Source organism: Bactrocera oleae, chromosome 3 (genome assembly GCF_042242935.1).
Source record: "Bactrocera oleae isolate idBacOlea1 chromosome 3, idBacOlea1, whole genome shotgun sequence".
Classification (NCBI taxonomy): domain Eukaryota; kingdom Metazoa; phylum Arthropoda; class Insecta; order Diptera; family Tephritidae; genus Bactrocera; species Bactrocera oleae.
The window spans coordinates 11673764-11697327 of NC_091537.1; the positions used below are offsets into that span (position 1 = coordinate 11673764).

Sequence of the window (23564 nt, forward strand, 5' to 3'; positions counted from 1 at the left end):
ATTGAAATCGAGAGATATAAATTTCGGATTTCACTAATGTTTGGCACCAAATTGCATTGCATACTCACCTAACATAAATTAAGGTATTTGCGGTGTTTGTTATTACGAAGATAAATATATTCCCGCATGTTTAAAGGGAAAGCTGCAGAAATTTATTAAATAAGAAAATTTTATGTATAAAATGTGACAGCACTACGACCATTTTAATCAGTTATATGGTAGTAGTATGATATATAAGTTTTCGTAGCTCAGCCTTCGCGGTTCACATTTAATTTTGATTCCCTGAACAGGGTATATTGGCAAACTTAACTGTTTGTAAGAAGAAAAAGGCGGATACTCTATAAAATATAGTCACACAATTGTTCAAGATATACGTCCTTTTCTCCGCAAAAAGCTACTTATTTGTCGAAATCGCCGATATCAGACCACTATAACATATAGCTGCTATAAAAACTGAACGATCTGAGTCAAGTTCTTGTAAAGAAAACTTTTTTATTTGACGACATACTTAAACGAAATCTGGCACAGATTACTATTTAAGAAAACAATACAATCTTCGAACAAAATGTTTAGATCGGAGTACTATAGCATATAGCTGCCATACGAACTGATCGTTGAAAATCAAGTATTTTACTTTTTTAATTTGTCAAAGATATTATAGATTCGCTGCAACCGAAGCTAACGTTTTTTCTTTTTATTGACAATATCGATACATGGACGATTAGATCTCTATATAAGGACTTTGTGAGCTTAAAATATGCGATAAATTTCGGCACGATGTCTTAAAATTTAGCGCTATCACTAACACAGTCCCCCTCTTAAGTTTACAAATATTATATGACCGAAATAGTATGTTAATACTTCTTGCAACATTTTACGAAAGTATATAATTTCAAAAAAAAATTTTACAAAGTTGTACTAGTACATATTTTTTACAGCCCGAAATTCTCTGAGGTCATATAAGCACTTACCGAGCTGAATAAAATCATCTAGCCCCAGTTGAACACTTTATACCACTACAACGACGTAAAGATATTTAAGTTTAGAAACAGTTCAGTAAAAATCAATGAACCTGTAAAACGAATATCAGCTACAAATACACATAACGTGTAAGTAGAAAACAGTAAAAGTAAAAGAAACTCGAAGCCGAAATTAAATTAAATGCGATATACAAGCTTTTGTTTCATTCAGCGCTCACTCACGTGGCAAAACAACGTGTTTCTGCTTCTATTACATACAAATTTTCCATGGCTATAGTTATACGCAGACATCATTAATATCACACACACACATAAACAATTCCACGTTAGACATCCGTACAAACGCACAATTATACGCACATTCATGCTCACTACACCACACTTATTGACATAAAGCAATGACTGGTAAATAAAACAAATAACCAACAAATTGACAAAAAACAAAAAAAAAATCAATTGTACACACTTGTATTTATCAATTTGATTGCCTTGAGCAGGTCGCTGGACTATATAGATATAATATATATGTGACACGTACAGTGTCATATAGCTAGACATGCAAAAAACAAAATGAGGCAGACTGTGAGCTCACGTGTGGCAGCGCATACCTGAGCGCTTCATACTTTTTGACTTCGTCTTTTGCCGGTTTTAGTTGGTAGGTTATGCACGAACGGATGCCACTTAAATAGATATACGCTCTGGGAGGTGTACGTAAATCCGTGCGCGTTTGGCGGTTTCCTGGTAACGGTAAAAGCAATAAAAACAACGAAAACCAAGGAAAACATAAGGAAATCGAAAACCATTGAGTTTCCCCGAAATGATGGCAATAAATCGGTTTGCTATGATATACTTAAATGAATGCTTTTGTTTATACATATATACGTACATGCCATATACATACTTGTACATATATGTGTTTATTTATGTGATTTAAGTGTTATGAGAAATTCAAATAACATAAAATCATAAAATTTCACTGATTGTCATTTACTCGTATTCACCGTATGGTTCTAAAATATTGCTTTTTAAAAATACCCTTCTTTTGGAGACACTAAAAAGCTATAAAGAGCGTATCACAAAATCAAAAAAAATATTGCATTTTCATGCAATAAACGTTCAGTTTAAATTTTTTTTAATAGGATGATAAAGTTTTCTTCATTATTTGAAAGTTTGTGGTTTTACTTTCACTGAAATTTCACACAAACATTTCAGTTTTCAATTCTCGTATCGTTTTGTAAATAATTCTCAACACGTTTTGTGCGAAATATGTTTCTGAATACCCAAATAAATTTAATCAAAATAAATGCTATTGGCTGTTATTGTAAAATATGAAAAACTTAATCAAATTTAACAATTTTAGTTATTTTAGGAATAGAAAGAGTTATAAGGTTTCCTTTGTTTTGCGATTTTTAGTAGTTAAAATTTAGAATTGGCTGCCATTATGATACTTACTTATTTATTTACTTTATGCTTAGCAATTAAATATTGTTTAATAAAATTGTGCATGTGAATTTGTTTGGAAAATGCGAAATTTACAATTTGATTGCTGAAACAATTTTTTAATATTGAAATGCATTTTTCAGTTATATATTATATATAGGTATATATTTATATTTAGTAAATTTATGAAATTTTACAAAATTATTATGACAAAATTTTAATTACTAAAAAATTTATTAAGGGGTCACATACACCTATTAATTTTTGAAAAAAAATTTTTTTTGTTTGATTATACCATATATCAGATGTACATATATTTGGGTACTTTCTCCGAAGATTTAAATTTATTCGAAAAATCGTTTCGAAGATATGAGCGTATTTGTAAGAATTTTTTAATTTAGTGTAAACGCTTACAAAACGACTGGACCGTCAACTAAAAATTTTCACACGATCTTCATAGATATATTTGTCAGGCAATATTCGAAGCAATAAGGTTCTGGGTAATAATTTTAGATTTTTTTTAATAAATTAATTTTTAAAGCCTTTCTGTATTGAATAGTTCACCAAAAACGACTTTTCGGGAAATCGGCATTTTGTCAAAACAAAAATTTAGACGAATCCTTCGATCGTTATCTGTATACATTTTTCGATTTGAGATAATTTGAAGCAGAAAACTCTTCCTGCCCGCCAGACACCTTTTTTCAAAGGTCCTCCTGGAATAAAAGGATTCCAAAATTTTTTAAAATGTATCGCCTTTTCTTAAAGTACATTAACTACTGTAAATTTCCTTTTGTATACCTTGAACAGGGTATATTAAATTTGTCACGAAGCTTATAACAGCTAGAAGGAAACGTCGGAGACCCTATAAAATATATACTATATTAATGAACAGCATGACGAGCTGAGTCGATTTAGCCATGTTTATCTGTCCGTCCTTCTGTCAGCCTGTATATACGCGAACTAGTCCTGCAGTTTCTGAGATATCATGTTTGCACACGTCCTGTTTTCTCCAAGAAGCTGCTCATTTGTCGGAACTGCCGATATCGTGCCACCATAGTATATAGCTGCCATACAAACTGAACGATCGGAATAAAGTGCTTGTATGCAAAACTCTTTCATTTGAAAAGTTATCTTCCTGAAATTGGGCAACTGGACGATCGGAAGATGCTTGTATAGAAAACTTTTTCTTTTGACAAAATTTTGGCAGGGGTTACTGCCTAAGATAATGCTGCAATCTTCAAAGAAATTGTTCAGTTCGGGTCACTATGCATATAGCTGCCATGCAAACTGACCGATTAAAATAAAGTTCTTGTAAGGAATCTTTTGTATTTGTGAAAGATATTACAGCTACGGTGCAGCCGAAATTAACGTTTTATCTTGTTTATTTAAATTTTTTTTTATTTAATTAAATTCAAAAAAAATTACAAAAACACAGTTTTTCTGACTTGCAAATGAATATAATTCCTTAAATCATTAAAATTGGTTGTTAAATATTTTTATAAATTGTTGATTAATCAAAGCACTTGATTGAAAAAATATACTTTCATACATCGTATTTCTTTTTTATATTGTTTTCTTTTTGAAACTATATAAAAACTTTATATAACTAATATATATGTTACCACAGATAATTTTCATAAAGTTATAATATGTTAATTACACATATTATTAATGCCAACCAATCGACAAAAAAGCGTTTTCAAGTTTATCTTAAACTCAATTAAGCGTGCAAATTATCTTGGCAGCTCCTTAATTAATTATATTTCATTATAAAATTTTAGGAGAGTGAGAAACTTCGTACATTGTATCGATGTAGTTATGGTCTCTAAATACCTACAAAATATTGTAATTTTGTCAGTAAAAAAATTACATGAACACGCTCACTTCGCTCTTCTTCGATTTTTTTCTTTATCACTATTATTATTTAATATTATTATAATTTCAATCAGTACAATCAATCATTTCCTTTCTAGATAGTTAATTGAATCTCATTCAGGATTTAATATATTTAAGTGTATTTATTGTATGCTTTGTAGCAAACTTATGAGTAGATAATACAAATACCATGAAAACCAAAGTGCTAAGGATGTATCATATTTGTATTTAACTAGTTTTCAACGTGAGCAAAAAGTGAAAGCAGAGTAATAGCTAATGCAAAAAGCGCTTCAAGTTATTACTAAATAATTGTGTGAGTTTGTAACCAATAATTCCATTACTACATTTTTTTTTTGTTAATAGAGTTAAATTGCAATGCAAAATGTGTGCAGCGTGCGCTGAAGCTTACTTTATATACATTTATATCACGATACGATTTTAATAAGTGCTCGCACTGAGCGCTGTACAGCAATCAAATTTATAAACCCACACGCTGACACTTGTACATAAGTAAATAAATATACTACCATTCACAATCACAGTATGAAATCCTCTTGGCAAAATAAGTACACAATTTGCTTTCATCGAATTCAGTAGTATGCCATCATTCATATTGCCAATAGTAGTAGTGCAATCGTACAATCGTGCATTCGTTCTACGCCCATTCACCACCCACCGCCTGCCACTTGATGGTACATTATCAAAAGTTACAACTGTTTCACATAACGTACTCGCCCAGCGTTACACCTTACACGCCACATTCCATGTCACGTCCAGCTACTAGCCGCTATCCTAGTATGTATGTTGTTCACCCGTCCACCTATCATTCACTCGTTCGTTCGCGCTTTCGGTGCAGCAACAGCCAGTAACACGTTTTATATGCAACGACTATGTTTAACGGAATTTTTGTATATTTCTTACAAGCCTCTGCGCAAAGTAAAATGTCTAAATGCTTTTATTGTTGTTGTTAAAGAGTTTACAGCCATTTATCACTTGAACACACTTTTTAAAAACAATTTTCTTTCTCTTTCTTTTTTTCGGTTCTTTTACGCAAATGATAAAAATAAAATAATAATAACAACAACCCACAACACTGAAAAATGTAAAAACACAAAAATACAAAACTTGCAAAAAATAAATTTAAATTCTTACTCTAAAATATCTAACCGAAAAAAAATCAAAAAACAAAAAAAAATTAAAAACAAAAACAATAAATAAAAAATACTCTGCTTATCAACAAAGGACATTACTAGCAATCTACCGCCAGTGCAAGCCGCCGACGAGGTCATTGTCAACAACAGCTGCCGGCAGCAAGAGCAACTGCAGCAGCAAAAGCAACCTTTACTGTTGCCAACTCATATACAGCCTCCTGCGCAGCTGTTGCTTACTGAACAAAAACAACAAAAACAACAGCAGCAACAATCGTGCAAATCCACATACTCTACTTCCACCACCAACAATCCCAACACCACTGGCACCACCACCACTCCCACCTCACCCCAACCAACAATTAACCCAACGAAATCCATTAACACACCCATATCCGGTGGCAGCAACCCCTTTACCCATACACCAGCGCCACTACCACTACGACAGCAAAATCAAAAAGTTATCACAAGATCACAATCATCTAAAGTTATACAAGAGTTGCAGCAATTGCACCACAATAACAACAACTATCAACAACAACAACCACATTCGCACTCTATCCACCAACTAAAGCAACAGCAATCACTGCCGGCCACCCTACATCCACCGCAAACGGTTAACGGCAGCCATCATCCGCCACCCTCCAAGTCCGTCTCGATACTCGTGTATAAAACATTGAATACGGTCTTCAAGAGCAGTCGCAAGATCATTGTGCGCGTTTGTGAGGTTGCCAGCGCGAAAAAATCATTCACAATGTTTAAATTCAATAAAGCGGCCGCGCAAAATCGCGCTGAAAATCGGGCGAACGCCTGCACCGGACACGATCAGTTTGTCCGACCACCAGTGCCCGAGAAGTGAGTGAAATATTGAAGTTTATGAAAATATTTCAAGTGTAAAAACGACTATGGTGGGAAGTTTTGAGATTAGTGTGAAATTTTTAGAGTGCAGAACTCAGCGAATTTGTAGTATATTTCCAGCTACTGGTTACACCTCAAAACGCTATAACCAACCTAAGTATTCTGATTTCGTTTATCAGTGTACATTATCACTTCTGTAACCAAAATAAGAGCTATATTGTTTTCCAGTTTCATCTTCAAATTTCTTTCAAGGGCTGGTATTTCAAGCTCCTTATTGGATTAGCTACCACATTTAGTAGGCTCGATCGCACGTTAACTTCTAAAATTGCTCAGTCTATACTGAGATCCTCTTTACTTAATATATTCATCATTAGCTTCATTGTGCTTTCGAGTCTCTTTCTCTTGAACTTGAGGAAATGTGCAATCGTAAAAATTTGTATTACTAAAATAATTTCAATCCATCCAAATAAATAAATAAAAGTCGGGTTATTTCCATTTTATTTATGACTCAAGCACAATTGGATGTTGATGACCTCTGATTAGTTGAATCCGTCACCGCACCAAAAAGAAGAATAACAATTAGAATATAGAAAAGATTCACTTAACTGAGACTAGTGAAGTATCTTGGTTTGATTAGGTTAGAACATAGGGCTGATCCCAAACAATGAATTTTACTGGGACAGATAATGGTCCTTTGTGTTACGCTTAAACTCCTAAAAATGGATCACCAGATCCTGATAAACCGAGGAAGTGTTTCGAGCTTACTACAAATTTGTTAAAGCGGTTAATATCGATCCCAACTACTTCGCTAGGTTCGCCGAAGGTGTGTCTACCGAGATATTTCAATCTCAGTCTGGAAAAATCCGGAAAATAGAGGAAAGTGATGAGATGATTCTACCTCTCCTTCCTTTACACAGCTTTGACAAAGAGTAGACGACAAAATATTTACCGTACCGCAGCTAATTGCGGCGAGATTGACTTTGCTAAAAGCGAGAAGTTCTGAAGAACTCTTACAATTCAAGCTGGGCCAGAAGGTTCTTGCAGTGGCACAAGTTCTGATTGTTGACTAGCGCTTGTCGAGCTCTCCTGAGGTACATACGTACAACGCTAGAACGCAAGTGGACATCAGAAAACCGACTAGCTTCCAAACGGATGAAATTGGAATAAGGGTGTCCTCTAAATATCTAAATACATAGCAAATACTTGAAAGAATTATAAAATCTATTCAAGTCTGCTCCTTTCTTTGTTAGACAGTGTAAAATATACTAGTTTTTTACTAAGAATATCACAGTTAAAACAGTTAATATTTTGAGGAGAAGAACCTTAGCGGTATGCTCATGTAAATAATAGCGTTAGGGATGATCTCGATTGAAGGAAGCGAACTCTTATACGCCAAAAAAGAAACTTCCCACAAATGTCGTTTAAACAATAACAAAGTATCACATTGTAATTAACCAAACTTATGATTAATTCACATTTTAAATTACTCTCCAAACCCACTTTCAAACGCATGCAATTAAACAACAAATAAAAATTTAAATTAAAAAAAAAAAAACACGCCAAATGTTCATACTAAAACGCAGGAAAGTTAAACACATAATGAAGAAATTACACAAACAAAATGGACTGAAACGCTCCAATTCAGCGATCGAATTTGACGTATCCGCGCTCACAGCCGCCAATCGTCGGCACATCTACAGCAGGTAAGTCTTTTTAGCTGACAAATGAACGAATATTCTGCCCATAAACGGTTTTGATTTGTGTATTAACTTTTCATTTAAACTTCACACCACTTGTATTAATTTGATTTTTGTATAATAAAAAATAAAATAAAAATCACCTAGTTAACTTATTAGTTTGTACCAATCACACTTTTTGATCAAATATCATAAATTAACAAGCATTTTTTGAAATACCACAATTCGAACGAGTTCAGTTTTTGAATTGATCTTCTAATTTGTGTGTGTATTTTCTTTGTTCTGTTCTTTGTTTCTTACGTTTTGTTTCATTCGATGCAAACAAAATTATTCTCTTGCAGCAATCGATCAGCCAGTTCGGAACAAGATAATTCAGATCAATCCGAGCACTCGGAAAAATCACCATTGGTTAGCGCGAGGTTAGACAATCTAGCTAGGCTATTTTTTAGCAAATCGATGCCAGCGGAAACCGGAAGTAGAGATACCATAGATTCTGTGCTAACGACAAGGTTGCATTTTCTTTACTTATTACCTCAAAAAATTTTAAAATTAAAAAGAAGCAACTTATTATTGGCTTAAGTTCTCTCTCCAAACTATCCTCTCTATCAGTATGCTAAGTAAATTTATTGAATGTAATTGTGAGCGTACTGTACAAAGTAAAAAAAAAAAAAACAGTATTGCTAAAAGTTTAAATTGAATTGAAATAAGTTAACAAACTCTATTTAATAATTGTACATAAATCTTGTTTACCTTTTATTATACAATAAGTCTTAACGCAGATGAAGAAATGGTTTTCGTTGTAACAGACATATCTTGATGTACATATATATGATATATTTAAACGGCCTTCATAGTATTATACCCAACCACTAACGACAACACACTTTATAATAAAAAAAAAAATATATTTTTATTTTTTGTAATTTCATAACACTTTGTAGTTATTATAACCTAATTTGTAGTGGTGCACTTTATGAATGTATAATATATCTGTATATATTATGGTTGTATATATTGATTTATGTATGTATGCAAATATGTATGTATTTCTATAAACGGCACCAGCATGTTTTAAACTTAAGCTTTCAATGTACTTTCGCACAACGCTTCTTAAATATTTCGTTCCTAACTGACATCATAACTTGTTAGCAACCGGTTAGTACTTGTAATACAAGTATTTATAGGTATAAAAGTAACTGTGTGTATATAGTTTTAGAAATTAATATTTTACGAAGCGTACTTAGCAATGTCTAAACTAAATGATTGGAATTTATGTAATAGAAAATTATAAAAAGTGACAAAATCTTAAATGAAATTGGGTAAGTAATGGTATTTAGGCCGGTATTCATAAAATAGTAATGGACTTGTGACATTAAATATTTTTTTAAAATACATAAGTCAGTTGACTGAGCTGCATTTACTCGAATGTATTTCACAATTAAAACTACTTAAACACTTTAATAAAACACTACAATGAGATAAGCCAGTGTACACCCAAAAGGAAACGTCAGAGACACTAAAAAATATATATATATTAATGATCAGCATTACGAGCTGAGTCAATTTAGCCATGTCTGTCTTGCTGTCTGTCTGTATATATACGAACTTAACCCTCAGTTTTTGAGATATCAATCTGAAATTAAGCACACGTTCTTCTCTCCTCAAGAAGCTGCTCATTTGTCAGAACGACCGATATCGTACCACTATAGCATATAGCTGCCATACAAACTGACCAAATTTCATTGTCAGGTACTGATGCAATTTTACATATTGGAGGCTTTTTAAAAAATAACAACAAATTCGCTAAAGAAATATCTCATAGAATATGTATCTATAAATAGTTTTAAAAAAATTAGCTTATAGTTATAAAAGCAGTTTCAGCAAATTAAATAATAAAATTTCTCTATACTTCTTTGCTGAAGTTTAAACCAAAAATTGTAAAGTGTACCCTCAGCAGTCGTTATAATTATATTACCAACTGAAAACTATAAAGTTTGCTACTTTTCTCTTAACTTTGGTAAATTCTTTCAAAGTTGTATACTAGTATATGACATCATCGCTTAACAATCAAAACGACATAACACTCATCTACAAAAACAAAATTTATACATTTTGGTTTTGGTAATTAATCCTTTTATAGTTATTTTATGTGTATTAGCATATTATTACATATATACATATCTACATATGTACCTATATAGAAAATTAGAACAAGGTGTCTGAACATATATATGAATTCATATCTAAAAATCTTAGAAGAACACTACACATACTACCTTGGCATTATGGCACACGGCACCGAGCAAAGCACACACGCGAATAGCTTACTTATACACACACAAGTACATACTTATGTCAATTTTGAAAGAACAATGCGCATAACTTAGCATAGCACAGTGAACGTATGAGTGTGTTATAAGATGGAGCATGACATGGCATTCAAATTTCATTTTATCTTATAATCGGATGAGTTTAGATGAGTCTTGGTAATAGTAAAGGAATACAAGAATAGCTGCATAGCAAAGTTCAAAGCAGACAATACGAGTATTGAACATTGAAATGAATTCCACAATTTGCAGTGTAGTTGCTTAGGTTGTAGTTGTAAGTTTTAGTTTAGTTCAAATAAGTTTTAAAGCATATTTTTGATATTTCTTTCATCGGAGATAGTTCTAGGTAGTTGCTCTGTTAGTTTTCTCAGTTTGCAAAAAGAAGTCGTTTCAGAGTGTATGTAACTCTTACAAACTTTTTTCGGATGTAAATCTATGTTTTTTACGAAAATAGTAATGAGCTATCAGACAGGAGTTATAGGATATCTGTTAGAATATAATCTTCGCTAACTATGAATATTTCAAAGTGGCAGCACCAATATTTTTTTTCATAGATTTTCTTTATACTTCTATAATGCATACGTCACGTAGAAAGTTACTTTCAACTACTTTCAGTACTTTACAGTTTTATTATACCCTGATCAGTGTATATTAAGATTGCCACGAAGTTTGCAGCACCTGAAATAAAACTTCGGAAACCCTATAAGGTATACATATTTACATTAATGGTCAGCATGTCGAGCTGAGTCGATCTAGCCATAGCGGTCTGTCTGTATTTAACCGAACTAGGCTATCAGTTTTTGAGATATCGATCTCAAATTTTACACACATCCTTTCCTTCTCAATAAGCTGCTAATTTGTCGGAACCGTCGATATCGGACTACTGTAGCGTATAGCTGTCATACAAACTGAACGATTGAGCTCAAGTCCTTGCATTGAAAACTTTTTGATTTGACAAGATATCTTCACGAAATTTTGCTTAGATTTTTGTACAAGAGAACTATAAAATATCTAAATAATTTGTCGGACCATTATATCAAATAGCTGTCATTCCAACTAATCGATCAAAATCAAGATAAAAATAATTTTAAATATTTTTATGCTATATAAAAATGCACCTGTGAAGGGTATTATAGCTTCGGTGGAGTCATAATTAACGTTTTTGTTGTTGAATTACATTTTTACAAAAAATTTAACTTTTTTCATAATTTTTTTCTCTATTATTTCTGTTGCAAAATTTACCACTCACAGTTAGTTATATAATTTCGTACTGTCTCTGCCAGCTGTCGACTGTCTTTTCCGTTATTTCTCAGACACAAGCAACATTTTAAATGCCCACTACAATCAACATACATACAAATACCGAAATGTTTACTTATATAACATATACACGTGTATATCACAAAGATAACTGCGCGTTAGCGAATTCAGTAAAAAATTTATGAACCTTTGTACGCAACTGAATGCGCAGCCAAAAATTGGCATTTTACTGGGCATAATGGTTATTTTCTCTTCCTTATACATGCATGTAGGTGTCTATGCAGTTGTGTGTACATTTTTATCAAGTGCACATTTCTTCAGCCAGCGAGTTCAAGGCTGTTAGTCATTCATATGAATAATTTAAAGTTATTCACTATTCATGCTTGAAAGAAAATGCGCCTATCGCCATTCCTGCTTGGCTGCTTCTATGCGACTTGGTTTTTGTTCGGATATTGTTTGCAGTTAATGTGGCGCTGCCAAAGGCGCTTTTGGTTGATTTGCCAACACAATCGCACATTGCATGTAAACACAAACATATGTATATATATATGTATATAATTTTTCATTTATTTTTAAAAATTATATATATACTTATATATACATCCGGCTGCATTTAAACAGTATATAAATATACGCACCACTCTCCTCCGCAATGTGTTTGTGGCTCGCAAAGCCGCCAAGGACTTTCACACTTAACAGGCGACTAGAGCAGTGTATTAAGCCGCCAGTAAAAATAGTTGGCTGGCCTCCTCAATGTTTTTGAGACTCTATAAAATATATATATATATATAAATGATCAGTATGGCGAGCTAAGTCAGTTTTTAGGATATATGATGATATAGGAAGCTGCTCATTTGTCGGAACCATGGATATCGGATCACTATAGCATATAGCTGTCATACAAAATTACCGATCAAAATCCAGTGCTTACATGGAAAACTTTTTTATTTGACAAGATATCTTGACGAAACTTGACATGGATTATTGTTCAAGGCAACGCTACTATCTTCGAATATATTGCTCAGATCAGACTACTATAGCATATAGTTACCATAAAAACTGACCTGAAATTAATTATTGAAAATTAATACAAGCTTTTCCTGCCGAAATTAACGTTTTTAATTCTCTCACAGTGTATCTACAATTTACCGGGTTGGTCAATTACATATCTTCAAGCTCAAATTTGGTGCGAACAGTTGCATATAAACAGCAAGCGCAAGCCGAACCATTAAAAAAAATGTTTTCTGTGATCTTGAGTGTAAAAGTGTGTGTAATGAATTTACACCAAAGTTAAACATTTGTCTAAAGCACAAGCTACTGCAATCAAGTATTTTTCAATTCTTGAGAACATACGAAATTAAATTTTACTACCTTTAAAATAGATATTCAGAATAGTAAATCTTCTATAGTGTTCATCAAGAGCGGAATATGTTTAATTAAGCACCTGAATACACGACAAAGGCAATGAAAAAGTTAGAGCAACTCTAGTTAGCGTATACGATAAAAACTTTAGACTTTCTAAAAGGTTAAAAATTGATAAAAATCACAATTTTTTTTTTAAATTAAATTCCATAATAATAATCAGACAATTTAACATATGGTAAATAAAATTCACAAACAACAAAAATATATTTTTGTATTAAACTAAATAAATGTATTATAAAGCATAATATAACATAAATAATTCTCATTCTAATGGCTTTTGATGTCGCTCGCTTTTTTCACTCGCCAATTTTTTTACAGCTCGTTTTCTATTTAAGTTTGCTGAAAATTCGCACAGAGAAAAACGATTTTTGAACAATAAATGTTCACTCCACACAGACTCTTCACTTTATAAGACACAAAATTAACACACAAATTCTTTTCTACCAAATATTTACTCATTTTCTCTATTGCAACTACTTTGCCTAAATACATATGTGTTTTGTTGCTCTATGTTTTCTTAATAATATATGTTTCAACTCTATAAAAACTTAATATGTTTGCTCATAATTAATGTAAGAATGAATTAAAAAATTTTCGCATCAACTTTTCTATTAAAAACAAAGTAAATTTCGTCAATTTCTTGAAAATAGACAACTACATATCATTTAACTTAGTGCCACTTACGTGTATGTAAATGTCAGTGTAGAAAATGAAAGTGTTGCAGACTTCTCAATTTGCAGGCATTTTTTATTTTAATAAGTTAATCGAACAACTAACGAAAGTTTGCTGACGCATTTTGTGGTTATTCACCGCAAATGGTTGATCTTTTTCCTCTTCCGTTTCCGCTGTGCCATGCCGCCGCTGTGTGCCATCATTTGTCAGCTGTTGTGCTACGCTGTCTTGTTGTGCTATGCTGTACTGTGCTGTCACTGCCACTTATGCTCGGCAATCCGGTTGTCCGTCGTGTGCGTCCAGAGGCAGCACATTGCATGGCATATGCTTCTATGTATGTATATGTATAACAAATGCACGGGCAAGAAAATACGTATGTGTGTTACAGCATTTTTCTCATTACAGTATAAAATAACAGTATACACACATATGTATGCAAGCACACACTTTGCCCGTGTGTTGTCTAATAAAACTGTTGATTTCTATTATACGCAGGAAGTGTGTGCGTTTATACGTGGCCGAGTAATCTGTGTGCGATTATAGAATATAATTTCGTGAATTATTATATTAAGTACATATTTTGAAAAATATTCGATTTTAACAGCGTTATGTTAAACTAATTGCAGAATTTTAATGTTTTTAAAAATCAAGTTTTTTCAAATAAATCTGAAAATTACATACCTAAACACACATTATTACCCATAGCTATAAATCAAAAATGCATTTTGGACATATTTCAAAAATTAGTTCCTTTATGTTCACAAGCTCCTAAGTTATTTTCATTTATTATAAAGAAAAAAGTTTTACATTATTTTAAAATTTTTTTTAAATAATTTTAAAAACAAAACATGATCAGAAATTTATTTTAAACAAAATAATAATTATTCACAAAAAAGTAAGCAACTAGCGTTTAATGTATTTTGCAGAGTTTTGAGAAACGCAACCCTCGCACACTTCCTCGTCATAATTAGAAATGTCAGTGAGCAGCATTTGCCGAATACAGCATACAAATTTTTTTTAGAAAACATTATTAAATTAAGTTTTTCTTAGATTTAGTAAATAATTATATTTTATAAAAATTAAAAAACAAAAATAAAATCAAAAAACTGCAAAAATTTTATTGTTATGTATAATATGTTATTGAAATTAGTTATCGAAATTATACAGCTAAAATATCTATATTTTTAAAAACACGCCCCTCAACACCGCTCCCTCAAAATCAATTAAATCTAGCGTTATACCTGTATTTATATTATTTTATCCATCGCCGCCACCCCATCCCTCCTTTTGATCCCACCACCGGCTTTATAGTAACCACCTCTATCATTTAAGCCAGAATTTGCCGCATTTTCGAACATTTTATTCAACTTTCAGGCCAAATCTGAAATATCAATACTCGGCGCTGGATAGCGGCAATGGCATTGTGGAGCGCAGTCCACGTGAGCGTGCTCAACGTGAGCGGGCACTTAACGCATTGCAGGAGTGGGTGCAGAATTCGAATGGTCGTTACGAGATAATCGCACATTTGGACGAAATTGGCTCACGTCATGGCAAGAATTGGTTTCTCGTGACCGATGCGACGGTAAGTAGCGTCTAACATGCTCATTCGCACATGATTGTGTCGTAATATAACAAAACAAACGTTTTGTATACTACTTGTAACTACCGTTATTGACAGGTACGCACGGATCGTCTACTGACACTATTGCCACTCCCACCGGACTGTGTCGCTTTCGAGGATTTGCCCGCCAATGAGAATCCGAAGCCGATGCTAATGGAATTACTCGGCTCACTGCATCATCCTTATATATATCCGATATTGGATTTGGGTTTTCTGCAGCTTGGCTCAAGCAATTTTGCCTGTCTGGTGACGCCATTCAATTCACGTGGTAGCTTAAAGGATTTAATTTATAGGGTAAGCCATACGCAAATTCCTTTCAACACACTACTGTTTATACGCACAGGTGTTTGCCTACATGCCGACACATACATACATATGTATATGCATATATATGAGTATAGTACTCGTATATGCATGTGTTCCCACATATGTGACTTAACATACATACATACACATGTATGTTGAAATGGCATTGGCCTCAAGTGTACTTCGTTTATTTAAGTTCGCTTTGCAGCAATTACTTTGCTTCGCCACTATTTCATACAGTTTACTTTTGCATTTTCATTTTCATTTTTATTTATTTTTTATTTTTATATATTTTCTTTTAAATCCCCTTTAATTGCATGCCGCTGCTCTAGGCGCAATGGAACGAACCATGGGCACGCAAATATACACGCAAACCTAACGGTTTGCCCGTCTCACAAGTTCAGCGGCTGGGTCGACAAATCTTGGAGGCGTTGCTGTTTCTGAAAGAGCGCGGCTTCCCACTGCACGGACATTTGCATAGTGGAAATGTGATTCTACAAAATGGCGCCGCCAGGTGGGTACACTTCACAAAATAAATTAATTGCTCTCATATGGGCGCTTTCACATATGTCGCACATGTTGTCAAAGTGCATAAATTATGAGTTAAAAAGCAGATTGGTTGAAAATAAAGCTATAAGCTTCAATAAATAAGCATTTAAAGTAAAATGGGTAACAGTAGAAAGCACAATTGCACATTTTTAAAAATTCCTAAAAAAATATCTAAAAATACAAAAAAAAATTTTAATTAAATTTTAATATTTTAATAATGAAAATTAGTTCGCAAAAAGAGTTTGTTACTGCTTCAAGCAGAGATAAACTGAAGTTGACAACACAATTTCTCTTATTTTTCTACCTGTCTAGCCATCTAATCTCGATAACTGCCTTTGATCATGTATTCTCTACAATGTTGTCCAAATCACACAATATCCCTATACTAAATATATTATATTTGTGCTATGAGTCCGCTTTTCGACATTCACCACGTTTGAAAATAGAAATGTGCTACAAATTCTGATGCTGACGTTCACCCTGTTAACCAAATATTAGAGCACTTTAACTTGCCGAGTGTGTCACAAAAGTAGGTTAAGCCACTCCAACTAACAAACAAAGACACAACTAGATGCAAAATGCAAATTCTAAGTACAAGTATGAATATGCAATTTCATTTGAGTTTTAGCTTTTTCCCATTAGTTTGTTAACAAATGAAATTAATTAAGGTAGGCAGTTGTGGGCGGTATGTTGCGGCTATGCTAACTAACAGCGTTCATTTCCAATTTCATGCACGTTCAAATTATATAGCTTAAATTATATTCTAGCTAAAAAAAAAAAATTGAAAACATAGAAATAAAATTTCGTCAGTTTCTATATTTAAAAATATTTTACTTAGGGAATTTTTCAAAATTCAAAAGATTTTCAAAATTATAGTGCAACCAAACCAGTTTGGGCGGATTACGAAACTTCAAACGTATTTTTCTCGAAACCTTTAATCAGTCAATTTAGTTGAAATTTGTCACGATCACATTCTAAATATCTCTCTTTCCTATGAATCAACAAAAACTGAAAATTTCTTATATGTAATAGTTCTAAAAAATTTGAAAACTTAAAAAAAAATAGTAAAACAAATGATCTTTGAATTTTAGTAGGCACAATTTAATTAACTTTTTTTTAGTTTTGTTGCTTCATACGATAATGACATTTTCAGTAATCAAGAATACTTCATTGTTTTTTTAAAAGGCCACAAGTATCTATACGGAAACTAGTCCCTCAGTTTTTGAGATACCACTCTGAAATTTTGCAAACGTTCGTTTCTCCACAAGAAGCTGCTCGTTTGTTGAATCCGCCGATATTGAACCACTATAGCATAAAGCGGCTATACAAACTGAATGATCAAATTTAGGTTGTTATATTGAAAACTTTTTACTTCACAAGATATCTACACGAAATTTGGAATTTCAAAGTAACGCTACAATATTTGAATAAATTTTACAGACCGAACTTACTATAGCATATAGCTGCTGTACATACTGAACGATCAAAACGAAGTACTTGTATGGAAACCTTTTAATTTGCGAAGGGTTTTCCAGCCGAAGTGATAGTTTTTTTCTTGTATTTTTTAATTTGTTTTGTGCGCTCTTGAAATAAAAATATACGACTGACAAAAAAAATGCATAGCTTTTAAATCACTTGTTGAAACCTCTTTAATACCTAATTAGTATTTTATAAATATAATGCTATTTTTCTTACATACATACATATGTACACATATATGTACTCTGCTGGAAAATATTTTTTTTTTACTAAGTGCACTATATTTGACTTAACAGGGTGTGTGCGCAACAGCCTAATCGTGCATGCTATATAAAATAATAATTTATATGATTTCAAAAACAATTTTATACAAAAAAAATAGAGCTTTTATATATTTAAAACACTCTATTCTTATGCTTTCATAGACTGTCCGGCCTCGAGAACGGCCTGCTCGGCCTTAGTTCGCGCATAAACGCTGTCATGTGGTCGCGCAGTACAACGGAAATCGAAAATGTCGATATCATTTGCTTCGGTCATTTGTTATATGAAATGTGTACCGGTCAAGAAATGACCACACCCAAACCGTCCATGCGGGTGCTCGAAATGGAATTAGAGCATTACCCACAGGTGAGTTTAAGCAAATATAAGAGAATTATTTTATGTTATTCAATTGCTATTAAAAGTTAAACATTCTGAAGAGCTGCATATTCATATTTCAAGTTAATTTTTAGTAATTTTATTCTCAGTTTTATTAATTTAAAAAAAAAATTTGAAAAATAGAAAAGTTAAAAAAAATATTCCAGGAAAATTTTAAAATTCCCGATTTTAACAAAGTCTCGCCAAGTACAGCCTCAACCACAATTTTTTTTTTAAATTTTATTTTTTTGAAAGTTGTAATTAATTTATTAACTTTCTCTCCATAATCACAACAGATTTTAGATGTACTTGGCTTAATATTCGAACCGCCAAGCGGTGTATGCCCCTCCGTCGAAGACCTAGTCTTATGTGATCTCTTCAGAAGCATCGATTTGCGTGAATTACGTGGCCCTTGCTTTAGCGTAAGTATATAAAAAACAAAAAAAAACTGACAATGAAGACTTACAAATTTATGCCTGCCATGTATTTCAAATAAATGTATGTATATATGTGTTGTGTAGACAATCAAACCGAGCCTAAGCAGATCCACTCTCAATCTCTTGTATGCCGTTAAGAAGCGACAATGTGCATCGCTCGGTAGTTCACTTAGCGAAATGAGCTCACCGAGCACACCGCCATCAACGCCACGTGACGGTCGACGCGGGTAAGTGTTTATTTAAATAGACATACAAACACAAACACACACACACACACAATGCCATATTTAAGCGCAAACATAAAAAAATAGCCTAGATATCTAGCGCCAAATATCAATTTTCATTATTAAAATCTTAACAATGAAATGTAATGTATATCAGTTTTATGTTGCATCTCACACCCCAAGCACTCATTCAATGTTTTAGAATCATATACACACATCGATCGTCTGACTGGCATATCTTATGCATAACTATTTACTAGTTCTCTTCTGCAATTTTTCATATTTCTGTCACTGTTACACGCGAAATTCTCCTGTAATATCATTGTTTGATCTCTGCTGAAATGCCTCGTTGTATTCGCCTTTCATCACATCTATTTGTAAGTTCTTTTGTGTGCGTGTAGTCATCGTCATCACTATTGTTACCAACAGCGACATTCTCTCCTCATCCTAATACATACATACACACATTTTCATCACATATTTATAGTAATTTCTTTGTGTTTTGTCAGTGTAAATTTTTTATTTGGTGTTTGCTGATTACTCGCATAAACCTGTGGTGTGTCCCAGCAAACAAAGTGTGAAAAGCAACGGTTTTTGGCGCGGCCTCGGTGTAAATTGGCAGAGCGGTGCTATACACACTCTCCTTATCTCAGCTATACAAGTACTCGACTGAGCAGCGCACTTAATTAGCAGCTCACTTAATTAACAGCAAAATGAAAAAGTTTATGAGCGCTAACTCTGGCATAAAGCAAAATTAAGCGCGCTCGACCGCTCTAATTTTGCATATTTACTTACGGAAAATTGGTGGCGTATAAAACCGCTTAATCCATTATCATTAAAATATATGAATTTAGTCACTTTATTCGTCACGTTATTGATGATATGAGGTCACTTATATCACTGAAGGGGTTATATCTGCTTGTGAATTATTATTATTTTTTTTTTTTGCATATACCTACATCGATTGTACATATATTTGAAAGGATTGGCTGATTTCAGTGTCGTAACGGCCTTATCCAACGACTTGAAGTTTTGATAGTATTTTCTTGATATACGAGTATTTGTCACGTAATGATCGAAGGAATAAGATTTTTGATAATGGTTTCGAATTTTTAAGCCACTCCGAAGTGTAAAATTTTTTTTTAGAAGCCAACATTTCGACAAAAATCGAAATTTTTACTAGTCTTTCGCTTTTTACCTGTATACATCTATAGCAACAATATAAATATATACATATATATATATTTGTTTTTTTTTTTGTATTTTAGATAATTTTAAATTGAAACATTTTTTTCAACGTCAGACACCTTTTTTCCGAGGAACTCCTGAAAATCGGTTACGGGATCAAGGGTATGCAAAATTGTTCAAAATGCATGGCGATAATCCGTCATAAAGTTAATGAAGTTATGTAAATTTACATTATTTTATTTATTTATTTAATAAAATGCATCTTCAATGCACATAAATGTTAACTTCGGTTCGGTTCAGTTGCAACGAAGCTATAGTACCTTTAACAAATACGAATAATGTATTTCAAAAACTTCAATCAGTCAATTTGTCTGGCAGCTATATGCTATAGTGACTCGCTCTGAACAATTTCTTCGAAAATTGCACCATTGCCTGAAACAGTAACCCTGTAAAAAAACTGCATGAAAGTATCTACTCAAATGAAAAGTTTGCCATACAAACACTTAATACCGATCGTTTGCCAGCTATATACAACACTATCGTGATCCGAACTGAACAATTTTTTCCGAGATTGCATCATTACCTTTGGTAATAACCCAAGCCGAAAAATGAATAAAAATTTCCATGCATTCGCCTTATACCGACCGTTCAGTTTGTATGACAGCTATATGTTATAGTGGTCTGATATTGGCTGTTCCAATGAGTAGTTTCTTGGGGAGAAAAGGACGTGTGTATAATTTCAGAAAGATATGTCAAAAACTAAAGGACTAGTACGAATATATACAAACATACATACAGACAGAGGAACATGGATAAATCGACTCTACTAGTCACGTTGATCATTTATACATATACTTAATAGGGTCTCTGACATTTCGCGCGTTTTTTTTCGAATGCAAGATGATATAACCCCTTAAAAATTTTCGAAGCCAAAAAATGTTTCCATATTATATCCTTACTGAAAGTTTAACACCTCTAATAACACCATTTATAAAATGTTTTAAAAATCATTCTGTTTACACAGTTGAAATCATCGTAGCCAAGTAGTTTGGCAAAAATAAATAAAAAAGCAAAATTAATTTGGTTTTAAACATATTTCGAGTAAACTTGAAAAAAAGTAAAATTACGCCGACGTGAAGTAACAAAATAGACTAAGCATAGAAAATAATTGAGCCGACAAAGCTTAATTAAAGCTGTCGAAACCGCCTTTGCTTATGTCTTCGCACCACTTTGCCACTTTATTTGCTGCAGGACACCACGTTCAAAATTTCTTAAGTCCCACGTTTTTTAATGGGTTGAAAACAAATTGATAAATATTAATACGCTCAAATTAGCTGTAACGTTGAAAATACGTGAGCATGTTTAATTGTTTTCTACTTTACTAAAATTAAATAATATTTGTTCATATTAAATGTTTGTTATGTTTAGAAAATGAACTTTGCTTAAAAAACAAATAAAAACCATTAACACTTAGTGACTCAATAATTAATTTTTTATTACTTATATTTACTAATTCAATAATTATATTAAAGATTTTATGTTTTGTATGTATTTTGCTGTAAATTTTTCTTATTATTTACAAGCATATGTGTTATTAGATCATATTTTTTTTTATTATATTTTGCCTATGTTCAAACATTGTAGCCACATTTTACAATTAATTCAGATAATTATATGTTACCAAAATATATATAGTGTTCCAACTGCGCCCTATGAAGTCTTTCGTATGTACTAACATTTTTAGAAATGCATACAATTAAGCTCAAAAATAAAAATACAACAATCTCTACTACTTGTACTACTACTACTACTACTTATGGATGCAAAATATATTACTAAATTGCCTATTTTGCGGTTTTGTTTACCACAATCAAATTAAAAACTGGATACAGTACCTACTCGTACCTTCATAACAACAACTGACAAAACAACCCAACAGCCTATGTACCTCCACCTACCTACTACTAATTAAATCTTCTACTACTACTACTACTACTACTACTACATATAAATTTAATGTGCAAATATTAGTCGAAGTGGTAAGTGTGATTTATTTTATATATTATTAATATTTTTATATAAACAACACGCAATAAGAAAAGTAAACGTTAACACAACAACACCAAAAACAAACAGTAACACACAATGCCAAAATTTTACTCGCAAAAATTATATATGCAACATGCAATTGCAGCCAGTGTGTAAGAGAGTAGTAAAGTACAGTAAAATGTTTCAACTACTAATCTTTTAATCGATTTCGTTTATGATTTTTATATGTAAACTTGTGTTTATTTTTATATAAATTGTGTAAATCTAATTTGTTGCTCAATTAGTTGATTTTGATAAGTTTCTGTTTGGCACTTTTTGTTTTATATTTGAATGTCATGTATGTATGTATATAAATTAATAATGTGTGAGTTACACTTTTTTTGAGCCGAAACAGTGTTGAATGTTTGTACTTGTATGTTTTTTTTTTTTTTGTTGCTATTTGGACTTAATAACAGAATCAACTGCCTTCAACAAAGCAAAGCAGCATTTTGTAAAGCTTGAATTATGTATATATGTCTGCATATGTTTATTTTTATATTTATTATTTATTTGTAAATAATTTCGGTGTAGCTAGCTTATCCTATTCAAAGCTTATTAAGCTTTTTTATTCAAAACAAGTGAAGATGGGCAAAGTTCGGTTATAACCGCACATTTTATATTCAAGCAATTTGCAACTTAAGAAACCTCACAGATTAACCAATATATAAGGTTTGAAGTCAAGCGGATGTTTAAAAACACGAATATTAACAAAAATATACGCTATTATTAGAAAAAGATTCTTTCTGAATTTCAGGATAATTTTTACATATTGACCGATAGCTGCGGTATAAAATCAACCGGAAGTTTCAAAATATTTATATTAGGTATATGGGTATGGGAAGTATTGGACCCGATTTTATCCATTTTTGGCACAGAGTCATGCTGTCATCACAAAAATATTCTCCTTGTATTTCAACACTAGCCCTCACAGATTCACCGATATGTTTGACAAAAAATCAGCCAAAGGAACCGGGGTCCGCCTATTCGCTGTATGGACCTATGTGAAAAGTTGTATGTATTGAAAAGCTATAGTCCAATTTCGACAATTTTGGGCGTAAGATAAAATACCTTGACAGCACTATTTGTGCAAAGTTTTATTCTGATAACTTCATTGATGTTTGATTTGTATACAGTGAAGTAAAAAATTTAGTTGGAATTTGAAAATTTGTTATATGGGAAGTAGGCTTGGTTGTCATCTGATTTTGTCCATGCCGTATAATAGGAATATTTGGGTAACCTTCCACAACAAATTTGATTAAAGTAGTTCTTGAGATATTGTAAGTAATTCAAACAACCGTTAGTTGAACAAAACTATTATACTCTCTGTTGCAACATGTTGCAAGAGCATAAAAAT

General features: G+C 32.4%; 1 protein-coding gene across 7 annotated transcripts in view; it reads left to right on the plus strand.

Annotated features, from left to right (window-relative positions):
- Positions 1 to 23564, plus strand: part of Slob (Slowpoke binding protein) — a 70731-nt gene that overhangs the window by 41157 nt on the left and 6010 nt on the right. For 2 of the 7 annotated variants that reach the window (XM_036366438.2, XM_036366439.2), the window contains exons 5-10: positions 15057 to 15264; positions 15361 to 15597; positions 15942 to 16123; positions 18063 to 18264; positions 18570 to 18695; positions 18795 to 18937. In XM_036366438.2, the coding sequence (XP_036222331.2) occupies positions 15057 to 15264; positions 15361 to 15597; positions 15942 to 16123; positions 18063 to 18264; positions 18570 to 18695; positions 18795 to 18937 (1098 nt within the window). The other 5 variants (XM_070107493.1, XM_070107494.1, XM_070107490.1 and 2 more) reach the window with 5 other exon arrangements.